This window comes from Dipodomys merriami, unplaced genomic scaffold, assembly GCF_024711535.1.
Source record: "Dipodomys merriami isolate MVZ:Mamm:240054 unplaced genomic scaffold, mDipMer1.0.p SCAF_7, whole genome shotgun sequence".
NCBI classification, from domain to species: domain Eukaryota; kingdom Metazoa; phylum Chordata; class Mammalia; order Rodentia; family Heteromyidae; genus Dipodomys; species Dipodomys merriami.
Window position 1 is genome coordinate 31451261 of NW_027206290.1, and position 20111 is coordinate 31471371.

General features: G+C 46.2%; 1 protein-coding gene across 1 annotated transcript; it reads left to right on the forward strand.

Annotated features, from left to right (window-relative positions):
• Window positions 1-526: 526 nt before the first annotated feature.
• Window positions 527-20008, forward strand: Sypl2 (synaptophysin like 2). The gene is made up of 6 exons (XM_070006211.1): window positions 527-828; window positions 1039-1113; window positions 9774-9898; window positions 11526-11727; window positions 12946-13137; window positions 15634-20008. Exons 1-6 carry the CDS (start codon window positions 775-777, stop codon window positions 15778-15780), a joined length of 795 nt encoding a protein of 264 aa, XP_069862312.1. The 5' UTR covers window positions 527-774; the 3' UTR covers window positions 15781-20008.
• Window positions 20009-20111: the final 103 nt, after the last annotated feature.

Genomic DNA, 20111 nt, shown 5'->3' on the forward strand with positions numbered 1-20111 from the left:
ACCAAGGAGTTCTTACTGCTTTAAAGGAGACTGCGTGTCTGCGCTGATGCTAGCGGTAGCTAACAGTACCAGCGGTGCCTTGGGAAAAGCCTGTCCGTTCTGGCTCTTATGGTTAGGGAGGATGAGGGCGGACACACACACACACACACACACACACACACACACACACACACACACACACACACACACACACACACACACACACACACACACACACACACACCACACACACACACGGAGCTACCCTGGGAGCCCGCGGGTCCCAGCGCGCCAGGCTGGGGCTTCCCGATCTTGGCACTGGGGAGTCCGGGCTGCTGGGGCGCAGACCCCGGAGGCTTCTGGCAAAGAACCTGAACTGTCCCGGAGCGGCGCCGTCCGCAGAAGCCACAGGTCCCTTTAAGGCTCCCTGCAAGCAGAAGAAGAAGAGAAAAAAAAAAAAAAAAAGAAAGAAAGAAAGAAAGGAGGGGGGAGGGGGCGGGTCCTGGGTTCCCCAACGCGCGCCACGTGACCCGGCTGCCAAGATCGCCAGTGAGTTTGACAGAAGTTTGAATCGGACCCGAGGGCTTTCTGCAGCCGGCGGGCCAGAGCGGTGGCCACGGTCCCTGGGAGCGAGCGTGATCCGGACCAGCGGCGCCACCGAGACCCACCCCGCCAGCCTGGATCGCGGCTCGCCCACGGCCTCGAGCCCGCAGCCCCCAGCTCCAGCGCGGTCCCCGCAGCCCCCGGACCAGGGAGCCGAGCTCCGGCGCTGCGCCCCGGCCCCGCTGTACCAGCATGTCCTCGACGGAGAGCTCCGGACGCGCCGCGGACAAGTCGCCGCGCCAGCAGGTACGCCCCACGCACCCTGGGGTGCTCGCCCCCTCCCCTGCCCTCCCCCTCTCTTCCCGCCCCCTCTGACCACCTAGATGTTGTCCCTGACTCTGACTGCGACCCCCCCTCCCGCTCCGATGGGAGTGGGAAGCAGGGTGGGGGGCGCGCGTTCTCCCCCCCGGGGGGGTGGCCTTTGGCCTTGGCTGCCCGCTGGCTCTGTCTCCGCAGGTGGACCGCCTGCTCGTGGGGCTGCGCTGGCGACGGCTGGAGGAGCCGCTGGGCTTCATCAAAGTTCTCCAGTGGGTAAGTCTCTATCCCAGTCCCAGGCTATTTCGGGAGCCTGGACTGTGACGCTGACCCCAAGCAATGTGGCGCGGGTGGGGGTGGGGAGGAGCTGCGGCCCGGTCACCGCCGCGGGGTGGGGGGCGGCGACAGGTGGGTGGGGGAGGGCGGACTGGACGGCTTCCCCAACCCTCAGCGGCCAGAGGGTGAGGAGTGAGGCATGCGGAGCCCCAGATTCGGTCCTTCTATGTGCAAGGAGCCTTTGCCCAGAGCGCTCACATTTCACTCGGGCGAGAGGACCCGGGTATAACCTTTCCAGAACTCTGATCCTGCACATACCACTCCTCGGTGGCAGGAGGGGGGAGGAAGATGAGGGGGATAAGGTCCACTCTGCACCGCAAGGGAAAACACAGAGGGCAAAGGAGGGAAGAGGCGGGCTATATAAACCACCCTGCTCCAAATTCATAAGGACCTGGATAATCCTGGGAATTAAGTCAAGGGACAGGCTTGGAGGATGTAAAGAGGGGGTCCACTGGAGTAATCCAGGTTCCTGAAACTGAATGAGAAGTGGCTGAATGAATGAATGACTGAGGCTTACTGGTCCTAAAATTGACTAAAAAGAAGAAAATTAAGACGACAAAAATCACAGTATGAAGCCACTCACCAGTGGCCCGTAATCCCAGCTACTCAGGAAGCTGAGATCTGAGGATGGAAGTTAAAGCCAGCCTGGCTCTTATCTCTTAATTAATAATAATTTTTTAAAAAGGCCCCGAGTTCAAGACTCAGAACTGGCGTGCACGCACACGCATGCACACACACACACACACACACACACACTCATGATCATATGATCATTATGGCTAGCATGTACCATGTGGAATAAGAACACTGACCTGGAAAGTAGGAGCCTTGGGTTGCAGACCTGGACCTGCTTTTTTCAACTATGTGACCTTGAGCAAGTCACTTCACTTCTACATTAGTCAAATGTGGACCTGACCATTGGTAGGTCCTAAATAGGTTAGCATGTTAGATAAAACATGGCCCTACATTAAATTTACTCTGTGACCTTGAAAAACTCATTTGCCTAGATCCTCAGTTTCCCCTATTTTGGTCTAGTGGAAATACCATCTCATTGCTTCACAGATACTTTAAAACACTGGTAAGCCCTCTCTTCTTTCCAGAGACCAAGCAAGGACTCCTGGGTATAAATTAGGAATGTGAACAGGTGCAGCCAATCATAAAGACGTGTGTGTGTGTGTGTGTGTGTGTGTGTGTGTGTGTGTGTGGCATTTATCATGCTACCGCAGAAGAAAATTTAAATAAGACAATCTACATACCAAACAGTAGGTAAATAACTTAATGTGCTCTTAGCATAGAATGTGACAATGGAATAAATTAAATTAATACTTAGGAGGATTGAATTCAAAATTAAGACCCATTGTTTCACCAAATCCTAAATCATGGTTTGGATGAGAATCATCAAACCTGAAATTCAGGACTAATGGTGCATTTGGTATTATCTATCAATATGTGATATCCTGATTGAGGATATAGACCAGTCTAGTTAGCTCTCAAGTGTAAACTTTGTAGCCGGATGGGGACTTTCCTCTGTCCCTGCTGCCTCAAGAATAGTGGCACCAATTGCTGACGAAGCCTTTTCACCTCCTACCACTTCCCTGCTCTTTCCCACCACATGAGTGCCAGAGGAGACCGTATCAAAATGACAAGAAGGCTCTGAGTGACTGGTATTCAGAAGTAGGAGAGCAATTATGAGGCAGAAGTGTAAGGGTTTAATTTTATCTTTAAAATCAACAAATGGATCTAACAGAAACTTGAGGAAGAAACAGAAACTTGAGGAAGACTGGCAAAGAGGAAGAAAGCAATCTTTTCTGGGGAATTCCTAAAAGCTTCCTTCATCAATCCTCTTATCCACCCACTCAGTACACACAACATTTCTGCAAAAGCTGCACTGAGCATGTCCCAGGGAAATGGTCCAATCTCCTCCCAGGACCAGGAGAGACCCTAAGAATAAAGACCTACTTGATTTTTTTATGATCTTTAGCTTCACAGCAAACACTTTCACAAAACAGAGACCTATTTCTCTCATACTGCTAAATCCTAAAGTCTGGCTTTAGATATTGAACTAGCCTTCACTGACAGGGTAGCATCATAAGGAGACATTACTTGGTTTTAATGCCATCCCAGATAGACTGAATTGAGGACATAAGTTTCATTTGCTTTTAATTTTTGCAAATGGGCTACTACAAGAGTACAAAGGAAGCCAGGCTTCAGTGGCTTATGCCTGTAATCCTAGCTACTCAGGAAGCTGAGAATTGAAGAGACTCTTGTCTCCAATTAATCACCAAAAAGTCAGAAATGGAGCTGTGGCTCAAGTAGTAGGACACTAGCATTAAACAAAAAAGTCAAGGGACTGCATCTGGACCCTAAGATAACAAAATATAAAACAAAATTGTAGAACCTAGCACCAGAAATGTCAATGAAAATCTCTCTTAATTTGTTGTTTGTCTTCATGGAGAGATCAGATGTTTCTGATTAGAAGAAGAAAAACAAAAATCACAATCTTGTAGTTATGGAATGGTCATTGAAAACTTGGTTTGTCATTATTACCAAAAGGCTAAGGTCTTACAGGAATCCTTGCAAGAAGAAAGTGATGTAATTCTTTTGATCAGGAGGAGTTTAGCTTAGTGTATCTTTAAGAGTCAGAAATGAAGGCCAGGCATGCTGACACATCCTTGTAATCCCAGCTACTTGGGATGAGGAGTTTGAGAAGATTGCTGTTCAAAGCCAACCTGAACAAAAAGTTAGTGAGATCTCATCTTTACCAATAAAATAGGAAAAGCACTGCATAACTATTAATCCTGGGGAAAACTTGACACCCTACCTGAAAAATAACTACAGCAAAAGAGCCAGAGGCATGGTCCAAGTGGTCATCCCTACCTAACAAGTGTGAGACACTAAGTTTAAACGCTAGTGCTCTAAAAATAATAATTTTTATTTATTATTATTATTATTTTTATTTTGCCAGTCCTGGGGCTTGAACTCAGGGTCCGGGCACTATCCCTGAGCTTCTTTGTGCTCAAGGCTAGTGTTCTACCACTTGAACTACAGTGCCACTTCCAGCTTTTTCTGTGTATGTGGTACTGAGGAATCTAATCCAGGGCTTCATGCATGCTAGACAAGCACTCTGCCACTAAGTCACATTGACAGCCCAAAATAATAGTTTTTTAAAAGACAAATTAAGCTGGTCTTGGTGGCCCAGGCCTACAATCACAGCATTTGGGAAGCTGAGGTAGCTATAACACAAGTTCAAGGCCATATAGTAAGGCTTTTCTTTAAAAAGAAAACAACTAGTATTACCTCAATCCTGGTTCTGGAATCTATCTCAGGCATATAAACTAATTATTGGAGAACTAGGGGGCTTGTTTGGTTGTTCATTTTAGATAAGATCAAGAATAACCTGGAACTTGGGACTTAAACTCACAATTCAACTGCCTTAGCCTCCCAAATATTGGGACTACAGATGTATGCAGAGAAGTTTTTTCTTTTGTAACTTAAGAAAGCAGACTTTGGGGTCAGATGGGTTTGGGTTTAAATTCAGTCTCCTCTGAGTTTGAGCCCTAGGATCGTGGGTAAATGATGAAATGTTTATGAACCTCAGTTCCTTACTTGGACCTGAGAATTAAGAACTGCCTATGGACTTACAGGATGGACTCTAGGTCACATCTGTAATGCATAGAGCATTTCCCAGGACTACTGTGTTGGTTCCTTTTCCTTCTATCTCCAAACTTCCCCTTTGCCCTAACTTTCTCCCTTATACAGACTATCCAGCTAGATTTGACCTTTAGTGAGATTATTCAAGTACCAGTCCAAATTTTCAATTTGATGGTAAGGGACAAATAATCTCTGAGTGACTCAGTCACTAATCCCATTTCTTTATAAGTAAATCATATTACCTTTACCTAATTGAGCCTTCTTGATGATTCTTTCATCTCTGGGATTCTAAAGTAACTGATATGACTCCATGTTCTATGTAATGAAAAGGAGTTATTTCAGTATGATGAATTTGAAAGGCCAACATCATAGTCTTCAAAATTGGTAAGATGATCAAATGTCAGTGCTTCACACCTGTAATCCTAGCTACTCGGGAGGCTGAGATCTGAGGATCTAAGGTTCAAAGCCAGCTTGGGTAGAAAAATCTGTGAGACTCTTATTTCAAATTAACTCCCAAAAAGCTAGAAGTGAAGGTGGGCTCAAGTGATAAAGCACTAGCCTTGATCAAAAAAAAGCTAAGGGACAGTGCCCAGACCTTAAGGTTACCAGAGCCAGCACCAAAAAGTCCATGAGACTCCTATCTCCAATTAATCACAAAAACTTGGAAGTGGAGCTGTGGCTCAAGTGGTAGAGCACTAGAATTGAGCACAAAAGCTCAAGGACAGTGTCCAGGCCCAGATCTCAAGCCCCAGGACTGGGCAAAAACAATAATATAAAATAAACCCTGAGAAAATGGTATGGAGAGGATCTCAGAATCAAACTTATCTTCCTGTGCCCTGCATTAACTGACCATGGTGGAATTCTCTAGATTGACAGTATTATTACCAGTCAGCAAGTCAGCACCAAAATGGAGCTTCATCCTGTACCTGACATCTTTCTGACACCTTGGTAAAGCAGTACAGAGGAGGGGAAAGATGGAGGTAGAGAATAGAGTGGGATTATCACTGTTTTCAGCAAGGCATGGAAAGAAAATTGACTGTTGTTTATGACCAGTGTGTTTGTCTCAGAGCCTTGGCCATAGTGATAGGGGTGGTTTTCTCCTCTGCCTATTCATACTAGAGAAGGAAAGAAATGTGGGGTAGAAAGAGTGAAGGGTTGGGAGCTATGGAGGACCTGAGTCTGAGTGTGTCTCTTGGCACTTGCAGCCCAGGGCACAGATCCAACTCCCTTCATTGTAGTCTTCACTGAGCACCATATAGATCTCTCCTTTAGTCCTAATAACTTGTGGTTATTAAAGAGGTGTTTTTTTAAGTTCCTTTTGCTTGTTATTTTTATCATAAAACTTCTTTTTTTTCCCACAGTTACTGAGCTTTGAACTCAAGGACTTGTATTTGCTAGGCTAACAAACTACCACTTGAACCACACCTCCAGCTCTGCTTTTGGATGATATAGTCTAGCAAAAAATTCTGTCTAGGATAGCCTCAAACTACAACCCTCCAGATCTTAGTTTCCTGAGTAGCTAGGATTACAGGTTTGAGCCACTGATGACACTTCATTTTTGATATGATCCTTGACAACAGGAACCAGGTCTCACTCATCTCCCTATCTCTACATCTGGGTACTGTACAAGGGGCATGCTCAATCAGTGTTGAATGAATGAATGAAGCAGAAAGCTCTCTGGACAGAGAACCAGGAGGTGGGAATTTGAAGACTGGCTTTACATTAGCTAAATGTGACTTTGAGAAAGTCAATCTTTTAGGACTTCTGTTTCCACCTCTTTGAAATGAGACCATTGGGCCTGATAATCTCTGAGATCCTTTAGTTTTGCTGTTCAGTGAATCTGTGAGTTTTTTCTGTCTTTCTCATTATCAACTTATGTATCAAACTTTCTGTTATCTGGTACCATCTGACTGGTGATTGGATTTAAATGGGTGTTTGAGGGTAGGGACATTGTTCAATGGGAGAGCATTTCCTTAGCATGCTTAAGAGCTCAGGTTCAATCTCCAGCATAATAAGAAAAATAGACAAACATAGATTTTGTAAGTAGAAAAAATTCATCATGGATTAGAGATTCCTACCTTCCAAAGAATCAGAATAGCCTAGAGTTAACAATAAAGTTACGATGGATTTATTTTGCCACTGAAAAATCAAAGAACAACGTTCAGAATTCTTAGAACCTCAAAGTCAGCATTTAGAAAAAGCAGAAATCTCATTCATGATGGAAAAGTCCTATCATCTGTGCTGATGAATAGAGTACATCCTAGCCATTTAACACTTATTTATTGGGCATATATCTTGTACCTGGGTGGCTAGAGATATGAAGATGAATGAGACCTGGTACCTCCTATTGAATACTTGAGATGTGGCTAGTATGGCCAAGTAGCTGAATTTTAAGTTTCACTTTACTTTCATTAATTTAAATAGTCACAATTGGCTACTGTTTTCAACAGTAAAGCCCAAGAGCATGAGCTCCACGAGGACAGATTTCTTCACTGCTAAGAAGTAGTGCCTAAAACAGTGTCTGATATACAGTACAAGAAATGTCATCTCAGCTGAGCATCAGTGGCTCATACCTGTAATCCTAGCTTCTAAGACTGAGATCTGAGGACTAATGTTTGAAGCAAGGAAGGAAGGAAAGGAAGGAAGAAGGAAGGGAAGAAGGAAGGAAGGAGGGAAAGTCATGTTTATGAAAATGTTCAACAATGTCTGTAAGTGAAGGCTGGCGAAGAGACAGCTTCATAACTAACCATTCACTGCTCTAAATGAGGAATTCCTACATATCCTCCTAGGAAATTGTAAGGAGCCACTCACTAACTGCCAATGAGTAAAAATACATCATCCCACTGTTCCAACCTTTCTGCAATGTGATGCCCTCCCCCCGCCGTTGTGTCCAGTTCTGAGCATCAGAAACAGAGGAAAAAGAAACCCCTAGGGGAAATCAGAGGCCCACAGAGACAACGAAGGATAAGAAAATTTCTCTAAAGAAAAACCAGTTCCATTGTTGTGCCTAGAAGTCAGCTTTGAGTATAGGAAGGGTAAGGATGTAGAGGCTTCCAGTACTTTTCTCAGGCTCTGTCAGGAAGGTGAGAATAAAGGACTCTACTGCAGCCCACATGGTTTAATTCAGTGATGGAGGCTGTCTATTAAGGCATTCTTCCATTGGTGACTTTACTAAGGGAGACAATTCTCGTTTGTCTGGAACAAACTTCCTGAAAACAGAGGTGTACATTATGACCTTTAGAGAGAAGTCAATGACTCTACCAGAGAGCCAGGCCAGGCCACACAAGGCAGAGCATTGGCACCGGATACCACCCAGGGGCAGAGCACAGCTGTTGACAAGTCCAGCCAAGAGCAGGCTGATAGTGTTAACTTCAGAGGGTGAGAGAATTCCAGAGCTGGAAAAAGCCACTAGATGATCTCCATGCCCCTCATTTTACATACATGGAAGCGAAGACTCAGAGAGTACTGTCTTTTGACTAACTGGTGATAGGGCCAGGACTAGAAGCCAGATTTCTAGACTCTTCATTCAGATCTCTTCACTTCAAAACACGAACAAGCATTATCAAAATAATGCACAACTCCATTCTAGCTTCTGAATACAGGATTTCAGTATAGATTAGTTGTCTTCTAGTGAGTCACAAATAAACATACAGAAAACAAACAAGCTTACAGAAAACAGAATAAGCTCTATACTTGATACAGGCCAAATGGAAGTACACAAGAAACTGGGACTGAGCACACACATGTAAAAGAATAAGATTCCATTTTTTCTCCTCCTTCTCTACCAAAGTACATTGCCCATGAAGATATCTGAGAATCGCAGGAGAGATGAAACTTAAGGCTGAAGCTGCAGTCAAACGCGATCAGAAGAAAGCGATTCAAGTGGTCTGAAACACCTCCTAACTTCCTCACAATGAGAAATGGCAGCACAAGTAGATTACAAAGAGGAATATCAGTGGGGAAATAGTAGAGGCTGATAAAGCAAGTGGAGGGTACATTTTCCTGGGCTTGAGCCAGGACTGTCAGCACTGGCCCAGCCAACACTGTTGCTGGAAGAAAATGTGCTTTCAGGGAAGATAGGCTGACCATACCATGGGAAAGCTCGGAGGAAGATTCCCTCTAACCATACTGTATCTCTAATGAGGCAGGAAACCATTCAAAGTCAGGAACAGGGTGAGGACAAGATTCCAAGACTGGCCCAAGTGCTGGTGGCTCCCACCTGTAGTCATAGCTACGCAAGAGGATGAGATCTAAGGATTGAGATTCAAAGGCAGCCTGAGCAGTAAAGTCCATAAGACGCTTATCTCCAATTAACCAGCAAAAATCTGGAAGTAGAGCTATTGCTCAAGTGTTGGAGCCCCAGCCTTGAGTGAAAAAAACAAGGAACAGAACTTAGGCTCTGAGTTCAAGCCCCAGTACACACACACACACACACACACACACACACACACACACACACACACACACACACACACACACACACACACGGTTCTAGGACTAGTTCAAAAGAGAGATAAAAGGCATTGTGGGCATTCCTGATCTGGGTTTGTGAAGGGAAATCTTATTCTGATGGTGCTTTTCTCTTAGAGAGGAAAAATTAAGTCTAGCTTTGAGAAAGACCCTTTCCAAAGCCCAAATTACAGAGGTTTTGTATTTGTTAGACTACCAATGGTACTCAATATCATGCCAATGGGAAAATCATCTATATGTTCTCTCCTCCTTTTCCTCTTCATTTGGTTATTTGTTCCAACATCTTGAACAGTAAACACAACCCCCTGAGCTGAGAGATGAATGGCAACCATGGCTCCCTGCCCAGGAGGGGCATGATTAAAGGGAATCTTCACTCCTTGCTTCATTCACTCCTCAGTACCTGCTGGAGTCAGGGACTGGTTCTTTACCTTGGCCAGGTGAGGTCTTCCAACTCTCAAAGGGGCTTCACTTTCTCTCAGCTCTTTGCTATTTTCGCCTTCGGGTCCTGCGGCTCCTACAGCGGGGAGACAGGAGCAACAGTTCGCTGCAACAACGAAGCCAAGGATGTGAGCTCCATCATTGTTTTGTTCGGCTATCCCTTCAGGTGAGCAGGGATTGGTTCATTCCTGGCACCGCATCTCTCACTAGATTAGCAGGACCTGCTTGGTCTCTTCTACTTCCTGAAATCTAAAGATTCAAATAGGATAATCAAACTTGGGTTCTTTCTGCCCTTTAGACATAATAATCAGAGAAAAATATAAGGGAAAACACAGAAAGATCACTGTTATGATGTTTTACCCTAAGGTCAACCTATCAAGGTCATAACAGTTCAGACAAACAGAATCCAGGCATTGGGATGGAGGCTGATAGAAGTCTGGGCATGTTGGGAAGTCTCTCTGACCCTCAACAGTCTCCCCTCTGCTTTGAAGTAAGGAAGCTTGCAGTTCTTATATTCTTAACAAACTTGATGTAAAATGTCCACCTGGTGCCACCAGAATACAAAGAGATATACCTGGACCGGGAAATAGAAGAAAGGCATTTGAGAGCTTGGCATGGGGGGGCGGGGGGAGTATTCAGAAGAGAATGGAGAAGCTAGAAGCTAGGTGCTGGTACCTCATGCCTATAATCCTAGCTATTCAGGAGGCTGAGATCTGAGGATCAAGGCTCAAAGTCAGCCCAGGCAGACAAATATAAAAGTTTTTTTTTTTTTATTTTGTTTTTGGGTCCAGTCGTAGGGCCTGAACTCTGGGCCTGGGCACTGTCCCTCAACTATTCAGCTCAAGGCTAGCGCTCTACCACTTGAGCCACAGCACCACTTCTGATTTTTTTTTTCTTTTTGCCTATGTGGTGCTGAGGAATCAAACCCAGGGCCTCATGCATGCAAGGCAAGCACTCTACCACTGAGCCACCTTCCCAACCCCAGCAGATTTTTTTTATCTCCACTTAACCAGCAGAAAGCCAGAAATGGAAGTATGGATCAAGTGGTAGAGCGCCAGCCTTGAGTGAAAAAGCTAAGGGACAGCTTGAGGCCCTGAGTTGAAGCCCCAGTACTGCTGGGAAGAGGCGGGGGGGGGGGGGGGGGAGAAGGAGGGAGAAGAAAGGGAAAGGGAGGGGAGAGAGACATAGTTTATCTTTTCAGAAATGTTTAGTATCAACTTCTTCAGAAATATCTAGTAGCAACTCCCAAATAAAATTAGATGCCTCTTGTGTGTGTGTGTATATATATGTATATACACATACATACACATATATACATATGTGTGTATATACATATATGCACAACAAACATACACATATATACATATATAAAACAGGCTATGCTTTTCTCTTCATTGAAAGGCCTACATAAAGCCCAAGTCTTGAGAATGGATGAATCAAACCTTAATTTGGCTACTGCTTAACTGGGACCTGTACTTTGCCAGGGGCAGAATCAGTTGATTTGTTTAGTGGTCTGGCTACCAGAAATAAGGGCTCTGGAGATTCGACTTCCATGAGGACCATGCCTAGGCAGGTGAATGGTGGCTGTGGGGTGGTGGCTGAGAGAGAGGTAGGAATGGAATTTTGGGGGAAGTTCTCCTCTTGACTGCCAGGTTCTCTGCAGAAGTGCTGCTTCTCTCCTTACACAATCCCTTTCTTGGCTTTATGTCAAGGACCACTAGCACGGGACCACCCCCGGGGTGGGGAGAGAGAGGCTTGCCCTTGCTCAGGATGGCTTCCTTTGCCACCTGCAGGTTGCATCGGGTCCAGTATGAGATGCCTCTCTGCGATGATGACTCCACATCCAAGACCATGCACCTCATGGGGGACTTCTCTGCCCCTGCCGAGTTCTTTGTGACTCTTGGCATCTTTTCTTTCTTCTATACGATGGCTGCTCTGGTCCTCTACCTGCGATTTCACAAGCTCTATACAGAGAACAAGCGCTTCCCACTGGTGGTAAGTAAACACAGACCAGAGGAGTAGGTCCAAGGAATAAAGGGTACATTTGTTAGGAGGCTGAGGTCAGAGCTGGTGGGGAGAACGAACATAGTGGCTTTCGTGAGTCCCTAACACCTGTATGTGGAATTGCTGCCACCCCCAACCTCCCACAACTCCCCCAGGAGCCACAAATAGCAGAAGCAGACAAGCTTCTCAATCAGACAAAGTTCCTCATCCTCTTTACTCAACCTCTCAGTTTCCTTAGCTATAAAATGGGGATGGACTAATATCTGCCTCACTGTGTGCAGTGGTAGATAAAATGAATATATATTCAGAGAACCTGGTATATTGTCAGCCCCAATGACAGTTAGCCATTATTAGTATTATTTCATTTACCTTTCCCAGGCATGCAAGGTGGAAGCTTTGCTTTAAGAACTTGACTATCTTGAGTTGGCTTTTACCTCTACTGATAGTTGAACAACCACAGAGAGGAAGCTGGTGTTTAGGTCTCCTAGGGTTTTTGTTTGTTTTGTGTGTGGGGGGGGGGGGTTCTGGGGCTTGAATTGAGCTTTTGTGCTCAAGGCTACTCTACTACTTGAGCCACACAACTCCACTTCTGGCTTTTTGGTAGTTAAATGGAGATAAGAGTCTCACAGACTTTTTTTTTTTTTTTTTTGGTCAGCCGTGGGGCTTGAACTCTGGGCCTGGGCGCTGTCCCTCAGCTCTTCAGCTCAAGGCGAGCGCTCTACCACTTGAGCTACAGCGCCACTTCCGGTTTTCTGGTGGTTTATTGGAGATAGGAGTCTCATAGTCTTTCCTGCCCGGGCTGGCTTTGAACCTCGATCCTCAGATCTCAGCCTCCTGAGTAGCTAGGATTACAGGCGTGAGCCACCAGCGCCCGGCCTCTCACAGACTTTTTGCATAGACTGGCTTTGAACTTCAATCCTCAGATCTCAGCCTCCTGAGATTACAGGCATGAGCCACTGGTCTCCTAGGTCTCCTAGGTCTTGATGCCTGACCTTAGTTGGATGAGGAGAGATAAGAGGTAGCATTTCCTTGGTGGCAGTGAACAGTGGTCAAAAGCATCCAGGCACTCTGAGGCTTTAGGGGTCAGATAGGATGGGAAAAAGCAGCTATCTCGGGACTCCAGGATTCTAATGTATCAGAGCAAGAGGGAAATGAATTGGAATTGTGGGGCCCTTCTGAATGTATTTCCTGTCCCTCTGCTCCTCCCAGGACTTCTGTGTGACTGTCTCCTTCACCTTCTTCTGGCTAGTAGCTGCAGCTGCCTGGGGCAAAGGCCTGACTGATGTCAAAGGGGCCACACGGCCATCCAGCCTAACTGCAGCCATGTCTGTGTGTCATGGAGAGGAAGCAGTGTGCAGTGCCGGAGCCACACCCTCCATGGGCCTGGCCAACATCTCTGTGGTGAGATTTGTGATCACTGGAGAGGTCTGGGGGGAAACATACTCTCTCAGATATCCAGACCATTCCTAGATACCTAATCCCAGGAGGAACAGAGAGGGTGTCCCCGAACTAGAGCTAGCACTCCCTGTTACCTACAGCTGGCCTGAGAAGACATGTTGAGATGAGGGAGCAAGTCCCATGTCCTACCCGCCCCCCCCACTCTGAAACCTTGGCCTGGCAGCTGACTCCTACCTTTTCTTCCTGTTGACCTTGTGTCAGGGCACAAGTGACCATGTGGAAGAGAAGTTTGGGGCTATGGCTGGGCTGAGCTGGGAGTCAAACCCAGAGTAAATGAGGAGGGACTCCTTGTCACTTAGCCTCCCACACTGGAAAGAGGCTTTGGGACAGAGGTTGGTCCCACTGGTAGGCATGTGTCCAGCCATCCCCATTGTTAGGACGTTGAAATATGGACATATCACCTGGCGAGTACCTGAGGCTTTGAGCTTCTTAAGTCTGCCCTGTCATCTCAGCCATCTCAGATGCACTCTGAAAATGTCTTGGATCACCCAAAGGTAGATACAACTAAAATCAAAGGCTGGTACATCAAGGAGTCTTCTGGAACTTACTAGAATCCTGATCATAGGTTTCTTACCACATTTTGTTGTTACTGTTGTTCCAGTACTAGGGTTTGAACTAAAGGTCTGGATGCCATCCCTTAGCTTTTTTTTGCTGAAGGCTAGAACTCTGCCACTTGAGCCACAGCTCCACTTTCTGCATTTTTTTTTTTTGCTGATTAATTGGAGATAAAAATTTCATAGACTTTCTGTCCTGCCTGGCTTTGGACCAGAATCCTCAGATCTCAGTTTCCTGAGTAGCTAAGATTACAGGCATGAGCCACCAGTGCTTGACTCCTTCCATATTCTTCATGATTTTTTTTCACATAAACTGCAAAGTAGGAAGAATTTTAACATTTCATTGCATGTGCCTTATTATATATCTATTCATTTACCTACCTCTCCTCATCTATTATTTTTCATTTTTCATTTTCTTCTTCATTTTTCTTTTCAGACAGGATCTCAATACATAGCCAAGGCTAACCTAGAACTCACAGTCCTCCTGTCACAGTCTCCCAAGTGCTGAAATTATAGATGTGCACTACTGTGCCTGGTTAACCAATCCATTTTTAAATGCATTTCAACATTCACGGCAACATCAGCACTCTTCCATCTAACTACTCAGATTTTAAAACCTAAGTAGTTAAAACCTAATGGTTTAAAACCTGTTTGATTTTTAATTAATTAATTTTTGTGCAAGTATTAGGCCTTGAACTCACAGCTCACACTTACCCTTAGCTGTTTTGTTCAGAGCTGACTTTTTTTCCTCAGTCATGGGGCTTGAACTCAAGGCCTGAGCACTGTCTCTGAGTTCTTTTGCTCAAGCCGAGGGCTGGACCACTTTGAGCCACAGTGCTACTTCTGATTTTCTGGTGGTTAATTGGAGAAAAAGTATCATAGATTTTCCTGCTGTGGCTGGCTTTGAACTGTGATCCTCAGATCTCAGCCTCCTGAATAGCTAGGATTACAGTCATAAGCCACCAGCTCTTGGCTAATGCTGACACTCTTGAGCCAGCTCACCACTTCAGACACACTTCTATTTCTGATTTTGTTTAATTGTTGTTAGAGATTTTTTTGTTTTCCTTTCCCTTTCCCTTTTTCTTTTTTCTTCTTTTCTTTTCTTTCTTTCTTTCTTTCTTCCTTTCTTCCTTTCTTCCTTTCTTCCTTTCCTTTCTTTCTGTCCTTTTGGGGCTGGCTGGCTAATCATAGATAAGAGTTTCTCAGATTTATCTGCCCAGGCTAGCTTTGAACCTTGATCTTCACATCTCAGGCTCCTGAGTAGCTAGGATTACAGGCATGAGTCACCAGTGCTGGGCTTAAAACATTTTAAATAAATATTTGAATGGAACTAGGCGCACACTTGTAATCTTAGCTATCAGGAGGCTGGAGCAGGGGGATAGCAAGTTTTAGGCTAGCCTGGGCTTTATAATGAGACCTTGACTCAAAAGTGACAACAACAAGAAGAAAAACCAACCAACAAAGACCTGACTGAGTCCCTGGTATTGGAGGAGTACCTTGGACAGCTCCAGCCACACCCACCCCACAGAAGGTGATCCTAGCAAGTTATACATGTGCTGTGCCCTAAGACTCTTAGCTCCACACTCTGGTTTGCATAATAATTACTCTAGGAACCAGAGTTAGCTAGTGACAAGCTCCATCTTGGGTACATGCTGTGGACACAGACATTCTTGCCAAGGAATCCCTTAATGAGTGGTAGCCTTGAACTCTGCTTCTATATCCAGTTCTCTGTCTCTCTGTCTCTATCTGTCTCTCTGTCTCTGTCTCTGACTCTCTGTCATGACCCCCCCTTCATTGTCTTTCTTTCTGTGCCTTTCCCCACTACCTATTCTCATATGGTCCTTCTTTTAACTATTCTAACAAACTCCTCTGATGTCCTTTACAGCTCTTCGGCTTTATCAACTTCTTCCTGTGGGCTGGGAACTGTTGGTTTGTGTTCAAGGAGACCCCATGGCATGGACAGGGCCAGGACCAGGGCCAGGGCACCAGCCAGGAGAGCACAGCTGAGCAGGGAGCAGTGGAGAAGCAGTAATCAGCCCCCACCTGGCTATTCCCGGAATGGACAGCACCTCTTCAACACCTGCGGCTTCCAGGACCTCCCTCTTCTCTTCCAACTCCCTTTCCCCATCATTCTGGGCTTTGATCTTTGAGATGACGAATGGACAGCCATCTGCTGTCAGAAACCTGGGGCGCCCCTACCACTGGCTTCCTGTCTTCTTCCTGCTAGAACCCCTGAAGACAAGAGTTCAGTGCTTCTTGTCTAAAGCCAAAACCAGACATGTTATTGGAGTCTTACCTGTATCTTTCTAGCCTCTGGGAACCAGCCTAGGTTGCAAGCCAGGACTAGGGGCAAGACATCAGAGCTCTGAGACTGGTCCCCGGTAAAACCACCTTTCTGTCAACTGTTCAGCCTCAATGTTGTAGGGGTTAAGGAGCAAGCTGGCAGTCTTGCTCCTATCCCTGCATGGAGGGCCCAACCGTGACTTGGTGACAGCCCTTAATGGCTGTCATCTAGTCTCTGTGTCTGATCTCTAGCCTGCCCAGAGCATAGTGTGTTTCCCATTCTCTTCTCTGGCCCCTTGCTTTTCTACAGCACTTGTCACTTGGGAACTAGGAGGTCTGTCAGCCTAGAAAAGGGCCTAAGGAGGGTCCATATGTGGGAGCAGTTAAACTGCAACTGAGTTGCAACTTCAAGGAAGAAACCAAGGGAAGTTACTGGCAGAATCCTTTGTCTATCTCCCTTCATCCTTCCATCCACCAGGCACTCTAAAATCTAGAAACTTCTTACCTTCTTCCATGCCCTTTTTGAGTTTGGTCTCATCTCACACTTAAGATACAAGATGAGAGGCCTAGAATAGCATCTCAAGATCTCCTCACCTTACCTCTCAGCTCATCTCCTTACCCCAGCCTCTGGGGTCTGAGGCTTTGAAGACTGCCCAGGCCTTCTTTTCATTCCCGTGGGGCCAGTGAAGGGCTTTGACAGGGTCCAAAAGACCATCATGAGGCTGATTTGTCCCAGAGCCCTGGGACATGGATGGATGGGCCCATTTCTCCCTTACTCTCTCCTTCCCTCCACCCCCCCCAGTACCTTCTTTAGTCCTTCTTTTGTCCTTTCCCTTCTCACCTTCACAATGCCCTCTCCCTGGCCTTCCCATCCTCTCCTTGCTTCCTATTTTTGCCAGGCTCCATATCCTCCCCAGTCCAGGGCAGGCCGATGCTATTGGTGCTTCTTCACTTCGGGACCCAGTTCCATATTTGTCTTTGTCTGACACCTCCTTCAGTTCCTCTCTGGGCCCCAGGGCCTGAGAGTGCCAACTGGGTAAGGGCCACCTGCCTCCTACCTGGCCTCTTCCCTGCCATAGGGCTGCTCAGGGAAGCATGAAGAGGGAAGAAATCTATCCATTTTTCTCTAATCCATTTAGCATCCCAAAGGTGAATGTGTCCTGTACCAGTTTCTCCTCAGGACTTAGTCAATCCCTTCCACCTCCTCCCGGTGCCATTCATAGTAACATGTGCATTACTTGGGCACTTAAGGCTTATGACCTCTGATTGAGGGCCACTCATTTCTTTTTTGGGTCAGAATTTCCCCCACATGATAGGGGAAGTGTGAGGTGTTCTGGGGGGTCCTTCAGTAAACGAATTAGGTTATTCTTTTCATTGTTGGTTTTATTTTTCTTTTTTAGATTTTTGGGAAGGGATTTGAGGAGGGACAAAATGAGAGGAAGGTGAAAATCTTCCTAAGCCTGAAACTCTCTGTCCTGAGTTGTCCCATGGTTACTCAAGGAAAAGGGGGGAAGGTAGACAATTTTGCCTACAGCTCCAGAGACACAAAGAACAAAGGGGTGACCTTCATTTTTCTTCAAGCTGGCCTTTGTGGGGGGACTGTGAGCAGCTTCTACTGGAACTTTGTTTGGATTCTGTGTTTGTATTTATAATTTAACAGATATGTAATAGATAAAGCAGTCTCATTTGGGGACTGAACTTAGAAACTGGCCTTTCCACTAGGAAAGGGGGGGTGTTATTCATTGCTGCCAAGAAGTCCTAGCTCAGAGCTTTTCCCTAGGCAGGAAGGCTCTTTCTTGTGCTCAAGAGGCTGGCTGGTTTTCAGATTGTAGATCCTTGATTTGGGTTATGGTCAGTCTCACCATGGCCATCCTAAGAAAGGCCATTTCACCTCACTGCCTCCAGAGGGCTGAGCTAGGCCAAGTGCCAAGGGAAAGGCTGTCCTTACAGAACTGGAGTCTCCTTCCAAACAGGGTTGACATCACTGCTTTGCCTAGTTGAACCCAATGTAGGAGGTATCTGGTTTCTCCAGCTGCTGTAGGAGGCCAATAGACAGGGCACTTGCCCTTTGCCCTGGTAGATTCTGACCCTGCCCACCTAGGATCTTTCCTAGATATGAGCCCACCAACATCAGGTCATGGGTCTCCTACTTCTGGGATTGCAGATCGGGGTGGGGGGAGAATGTTGCATGTTGTTTTCTGGTGCTTCATTATACATTTGAATAAACAGTGCTTCAAGCATTTGCCATGAAGGAGCCAAGACTGGAGCCCTCCTGGGGATTTTTTTTTCTTCCTCTTCCTTGCTTTAAGACCTTGGATAAAAATCAGCATTTCTACTAAGACCTCATTCCACTCCTCTCTACTCTGCAGCCTAAGCAATAGAGTCTGCTGGCTGAGTAGTTGTTCCTGGCAGGCCCCAGTCTGGTGACATTGTCTCTTTTTGTGGCACTCCATTTGTCCAAAGTAACTGAAACTCATTAGCAAATTTGGAGCAAACTCAAAGGGGGAGAAATAGTGACTCCCACAATGCAGTTTCCATTTGCTTTCCTACCATCTGTGACCCAAACAAGCTTCCTATCAGGAATCTGAGGGCCATATGCTTCATTCTCTAGCATATACAGATTGTGTGTGTGTGTGTGTGTGTGTGTGTGTGTGTGTGTGTGTGTGTGCACGCTGGTATAGGGATTTGAACTCAGGGCCTGGAAGCTATCCCTTAGCTTTTTCACTCCTGGCTATTACTCTACCACTTGAGCTACAGCTCCATTTCTGGCTTTCTGATGGTTAATTGGAGATAATTAATGGGCTTTCCTGTCCAGGTTGTCTTTGAACTTCCGATCCTCAGATGTCAATCTCCTGAGTAGCTAGGATTAGAGGTGTGAACCCCCTGCACGCGCGCACACACACACACACACACATACAGGCTTACTATAAGGTTCTTGCTGAACAAACCTTCAGACAGGCAGTCACATTCTGCATTTATCTTCTTTAGAAAAATGCACTTGGGCATAGTTTCACAGTCAATGTCACCAGGTTCCTGGACCTCATTTATGGGTCTTAAGTTAAGAATCTCTTCTCTCAGATATTATCTTCAAAGTATTTAAAATTTCCCTGAATGAAAAGAAGAAGTCTGAGATCTTAATGTCATAGAATTTGACTTTTGCTCTCAAATTTGGTTTCCTTTCAGCTAACTAGATGCGATATGGGGTAAGACTGTGAGGAGTTGAGGAGGGGAAATAAAAAGGATTACTATTTCTTGTCTGATCAAATGATGAAGAGGCAGAGACAGACTTTAGTCTTTTTTGGGGGGGGTAGGAAGAAATGTTATCAGCTGAATAAAAAAAAAAAGAGGTGTGTGATTAAGGTTGTACATTCTGGGCCTTAGCAAGGAAAATGACAGATCTGATGAGAAATCTTCCTATAGCAAGTCTTTAGTACCAGCTCTTCCAGCGGCGAAAAATACTCATTAGAAAAGGAAGCCAAAATGATGGATGGAGTCAGGGTCTAGCCAGGGTTTGGGAAGAGACAGTGCAGGGTATCGATCGCACTTCTCAGGAGGATCAGCAGACCCGAGCAAACACCAGCAGCCTCGGGGCCACCCTAGTTCCGGCGCTGACTCTGAACCCGAGAGCCTTCTGTCATCCTGACAGGTGATCTTGGTCAGCGCAGCCAGATCCTCCCAAACCCAGACAACGGCACTTGAGCCCTCTGTTCTGCATTAGGGCAGCGTGGGTTTCCCATAGAGGGAGGAAGGACTCGGGAACCTAGGCCCTCCCCCACTTCAACCCCCATGTCCTTCAGCACAGCCTAGACTCCCTCCCTTTGCCCTTCTGATTCACTGCGCCCACCTCCCTGCACCTACCCTATTCGATCTACAGGGGAGCAGAGTCGCTCCCTGGCCGCGAGCCGGGGAACTGGCGCCAGCCAGCTGGCGGAAGCACGGCTTCAAGAGGGGCATCTTGGGCAGAGAGAGGTTTGGGGCTGGGGTGATTGTGTGTGTGTGTGTGTGTGTGTGTGTGTGTGTGTGCGCGCGCGCGCGCGCGCGAGCGCGCGCGTGCACACTGGGGAGAGGGGACTGGTGCCA